The sequence below is a fragment of the Carassius carassius genome, chromosome 49, assembly GCF_963082965.1.
Source record: "Carassius carassius chromosome 49, fCarCar2.1, whole genome shotgun sequence".
Taxonomy (NCBI): domain Eukaryota; kingdom Metazoa; phylum Chordata; class Actinopteri; order Cypriniformes; family Cyprinidae; genus Carassius; species Carassius carassius.
This window is the reverse complement of record NC_081803.1, coordinates 19,876,019-19,881,358: the sequence shown is the minus strand read 5'-3', so window position 1 is coordinate 19,881,358 and position 5,340 is coordinate 19,876,019. Positions and strand designations below refer to the sequence as shown.

Genomic DNA, 5,340 nt, shown 5'->3' with positions numbered 1-5,340 from the left:
CTTCATCGTGTGAATTAAAAACTGTAAATAATGATATAATCAGTAACTCATGGCAACTAATTAAAATGATTTAACCAATTACATTTATTTTTTATTTTTTTTCTTGGTAAAAGAAAATATTGTTGAAATGCTTCTTATTAATTTTTATTGTGGACAGGTAAAGCCGTAGGGCTGCATATGACATAATATATGAAATAAGTAACCTATATTATTTCATGTAATGACATGTTGACATTTTGTGTACTCTATTTAAAAGACTTACAAATCGTCTGATATCAAGAATTTAAAGATCATTGTCACATTATGAACCGAGAGGAAAACTAGGCTAAGGCTTGTGTTTCTCATGTATTTCGATGAACTGTCTGTATGCAGTAAAATGTTTTTTTTTTACCACATGGAGGCGCTCATGTCTAGTTTTCTAATTTTTCTAATCTGTATCAAGACCAGAGAGAGTACAGCAGAGGGAAATGTGACCTGATATATAAAACAAAAAATGAATCAAGTTATTTTACCAAGCATAAATTTGAAATACAAGCTATTAATTATTCTATTTTATTTATATTTATTTTTAAAGTTTCAGTATATTTCCCAACCTCGTGTTTCTTAGTAACTTGTCAATGTTTAATACGCCATTTAATCGATTTTTTGGGGCGATTCAGCTAACAAAACATGCAATTATGGGTGAGATGAATGTAAATGATCCATTCGTTCTATAACAAAGAATAAGTGTTCTGTTAATTGTGTTAATTGGGTGTATCCAACTAGTGCATTAAAATGTATAAATGCAGTTGATTTATGCTGTTAAGAGTTAAGCACAAGATTTAGCTTTGTCTTTTTGTGTACATGTGACTTTTTTTCATGTGACTTTTGTTAGTGCACTTTGGTATTTTGTTATTATTTTATATGATAGTCTTAAGTAAAATACTACTTTTCAGTGCAGAATCTTTTTTTTTTGTCTCTTGTTTGAAAGAAGCACAGTGAAAAAGTCGTTGTTTTAATCAGCTACACAACACCAAGTAACATCCATATCTTGTTTATTCAAAAATACAAATCAGTGCAGTGTAAAACAATTCTCATTTAAAAATAAATGATAATATAAATCAAACGTTATGGCAGCAGATTCAAAGAGTTTTTGAGCAGGTTAAGGGCCCAAAAAGTTGGAAAATAATAATAATAATAATAGTAATAATAATAAATATAGAGCTCTCGCCCTTTGGGCTTGAGCCCTAAAAATAAATAAAGCTGTTCAACATGAATTTACCAATCCCAACACAAACTGTACACATTTAGAGCATAGAAAAAGACAACAACAACAACAAAAAACTGATCAATACATCAGTACATCAGCTCAACCCTGAATAAATCCAGATTATAAACTGTACTTGGTACATACTCTCTGAAAATGTGTTTCTGGATCAAGTCCGGATTAGTTTTTGATCCTCAAGTGTGAAGTCTGAGATTCGTTCAGTTGGCATCTGGTACATTTCCGTCTTCTCCCAGTCATCAAAAGCCGTGGTAATAAACCATCCAGGAAATTTAACAGATTCAAAAGTGTTGTAAGCTGTGCCCGTCTCTTTCCTGAAGAAGAGGAGGCTGTCGTTCCCATTCGGGTCACCGGCTTTAATGGTGTTCAGAGGGCCTTTGACCTCCTAAAACAATAAGAAAAAATGTTTAAATCCTCATTTTATGATGTGGAAAACATTTTTTAGGGAAGTTTAATGTGTTTGTTCTGCACAAACCTTCAAGATCAGAGCGGGGGAAGAACCGTCTGACTGGGTACAAGCAAGGTAGAGGTTGCTGTTGGAAATTTCCAGACACACAGGCTGGGCGTCCTTTTGTGTTGCACTCGAGATGTACGTTGACATACTGAACTGAACTGAAGGAAACATAAAATGTTTAGGGGGAACCGTCAAAAGGACATTTCAGAAGTCATGCATTAAGATGCAAAAGCTTGTGTTTTAAAGATTTACCTTTGTATTGCATTGTTCCAGCACTCAGCGTCACAGCCTTCAAATGAAGAGGTTCGCTTAGTTCGTTGCTCTGCACCAGAGTCTTTTTGTACTTATCACAAACGGTGCACTGCAAGGTCCGGTTGGTCTTATTGTAAATTGGTACCATACGCTCTGTGGAAATAGAAAGAACATTAATAACAAAAAGAACAAATGCTTAAATGTTTGGTAGTCAAAAAAAATACAAAATAAAAAAAACACTGGATAAACCAGCTTGAACCCTGTGTACTGTGTCAAAAATCAGAGTACAATCTTACTGTGTCAAATGAACCCAAATTAGATTTGATATGATACAATCAAAAATCAGGTAGTATGAGTAAATCTTTACCTAATTTGGTGTTCTTAGTCAATAATGACTGGCCTTTTAAAAACTGCTTGTGAATCTCTCATTATGCTAAATTATAACCAAATCTTGGATTCGAGATTCTTGTTTGTTTTCTTTCAGTTACTTCAGATATGAGCATCTGCCAGATGCATAAATGTAAATGTCACTCTTCTTAGAGAGTAGTTGAGAACCTCAAAATGCATAAAGAATATTATTTTAACCATAGAATTTGCCATCAAATTGACCCATAAACATAAAAAGTCACAAAATATAAAAAAAACATAGGTTAGTATTTCTGACAATCTGGGTCAAACGGACCAGCAACATAACATAATGGTTAAGGTGGTCCTTCCAGCTCTAACCATCTTGACCAGCTATCAAACCACCAGAAGCCAGTTTTAGTTACATAAAAGTTTGCTAATGGTACCTTCGATCACATTCTCCAAGAAGAAGCTGAGCAGCGCATCTTCACAAATCTTGCCAGGAGAGATTTCTTTGATGCGCTTCAGTCTTTCCACAGCAATGATGATGTTCACCACTTGTCTCATGCTGTGAGGATGCGAAGACATCTCCAGTTTGATGTCCTCTTGTATGTCGCATTGGCATCTCTGGAGAAAAATAAATACTATGTTTTAGAAGACTTGATATTGATCAGCCATATCTATGAGTATATTTAACAGCCACTCACCATGCCGAGAGAATCTGGGCAATCCATTTCATCAGAGTCAGCACTGTCAGAGTCTGTCTCGAATGCTCTGTTTAGGAAACAAACAAAATGCATCATTAAAGTAGATTCAAAGCTAGTTAAAGAAATAGAAATATTCTGCTTCATGTACAGATTTGACTTTATGCACATCATCTAGTCAAGACCTATTTAATAATGCATTCATAAAAATAATATAAAAAAACAAGTGATACTTACTCCGCCAAATCCAAACTGGATTCATATTCATGGTATGGCATCGTTCTAAAATAAAGCATTAAACTAAACAGTGAGAAAATGAAAAACAGACTTTAAATCAAGATGCATGTGAAAGTGCATTACGTTGCATACATGTCGTTCAGTTCAGTTTCCCTCTGTGGAGTCTTTGGTTGAATGAGTTTGTGACAGTGGAAGTGAGCTTTTTATAAAGAGCAGCGCGATGTTCCCCCTTGTTGTAATCCATACAAAGAAAGAAGTTTTTGATAATAACTATAAACAGGTTTTTATAAGATCAAGTGATCCTTTACAGTGTAAATAAATGAAGTTTCCTCTGTTCCATTTGTTACATGACAATTATTTTCATTTTCTCAAAAAAAATAAGGTTTTGCGCAAACTCTCGAGCACATGCATGCTCATTTTGTTGTGCGGATAATCATTTAAAATAATAATAATAATAATGCTAATCATACATAGATTCAACCCTTTGATGACAATGAATCTGTTCTCACTCACTTAAAAGTCAGTTTGAAGTGTTTTGACTGTCCTGAAGTACAGTCAGAAAAAAAAGTCTCAATAAAAGTTACAATTCTTGAAAAAACATTGCCATAAGCGGTAAGAAATAAATACATCAAAAAATAAAATATAAAGCATGTTAAAAAATAATTAAAAGTGTTTGTTTTGGAAGAAGAAACAAGAAAACTATATTTTTATTTATTTATTTATTTATTTATTTAAAAGCCTTATTAAATTCAAGACAGCATGACAACATTTTATTATAGTATTAGCATGTTTGCATGATTAGGCATGCAATAACAAAAATGTTTATGATTAATTTTGATAATGAATGATTAATTTTTGATCTTGGTATTTCTGAATATTTCTTAAGGTCTTGACTACTCAAATGTTATATGGCTTGTCATAATGCACAGTTGCCATTAAACAGCTTATTACAGGCTTTTCAAAATAATAATGAAACAAAGTATTAAACAAAAATTTAGCAGGTTAAATACAATAATATGAGCCTTTTGTTTTGTTCAGCATTGTAATTACGCAGTTGGTTTTTTGTGGTCACTGCTTTTGCAATACTATGATGTAACTAAATTTTTCAAAAAGTATCCTAATTTGCAACAGTTTTGAACTACACATGGGATTAACATAAGAAAACAATTATTTATGAAATTGAAAACATAGTAAGTTAAATATAACCCATGTGACAACTAGCCCCGGTCACAACTGACACCAATCTGTGCAGAAAAAACTTATACACACTTATTAAGATTTACTTGTACTTGAAAGAAATGTAAGACTTACAATACCTGCAGTGTCATTTTGTCGAGTGATCCCTGAAAAGACAGTGATTCACTCATGCCCCACTGCAAGAACCAAAAAAACAGTCCATAAAATCACATCACATCAGCAGTGGCCAAGAAACCTGGGACTGAATGGCCCACTCTGTGACTGGGTTTCCAGATTTTCTATCATGCAGACTTCAGATAGTGAGGGTGGGTAGGACCACCTCAAACATCATCACACTGAGCACAGGAGTCCCACAAGGGTGTGTTTTGAGCCCGCTGCTCTACTCGCTCTACACATAGGTTACTGAGGCTTTTGAGGTCAGGTTACATCTGTTATCTTTAAGTGGGTTCATTTGCTGGCTTCTATGGCTGAAGTACGCTGTGTTTTCCCACCTGGGGTGTTGTAATACTAATGGGTAATTTAATCAGTGGGCTGATTCACACAGACCAAAACAAAAACACAACACAAAAGGCACATTTCAAAGTAGAATAACCAGTTATAGCATTGTTTTTTTTTTTAGAAAAAGAAGATATTATGATATTATGATATTAAGATATTAAGATATTATGCTATTTTTATGTTTAAGAACTTTCAAAAATATAACATACAGCACCTTTAAAATTATATTTTGATTTTGTTTTTCATTTTGTAGTCATTTAAACACTGCCTTAATAACTGCCTGTTTAAATGAAACTATGACAAAGAAATATTATTATAGCATAAGCGCTGAATTATTTTGCTGATTCAGACTTTAAGAAACCTAACCTAATGAACTTTTTTTTAACTGA

General features: G+C 33.3%; 1 protein-coding gene across 1 annotated transcript; it reads right to left on the bottom strand.

Annotated features, from left to right (window-relative positions):
* Nucleotides 1-1,351: 1,351 nt before the first annotated feature.
* LOC132132403 (interleukin-1 beta-like) lies at nt 1,352-3,297 on the bottom strand. The gene is made up of 6 exons (XM_059544769.1): nt 3,257-3,297; nt 3,023-3,089; nt 2,762-2,942; nt 1,971-2,123; nt 1,740-1,876; nt 1,352-1,649 (listed from the first exon to the last, which is right to left on the bottom strand). The coding sequence occupies exons 1-6, from the start codon at nt 3,295-3,297 to the stop codon at nt 1,416-1,418; spliced, it is 813 nt and encodes a 270-aa protein (XP_059400752.1). The 3' UTR covers nt 1,352-1,415.
* Nucleotides 3,298-5,340: the final 2,043 nt, after the last annotated feature.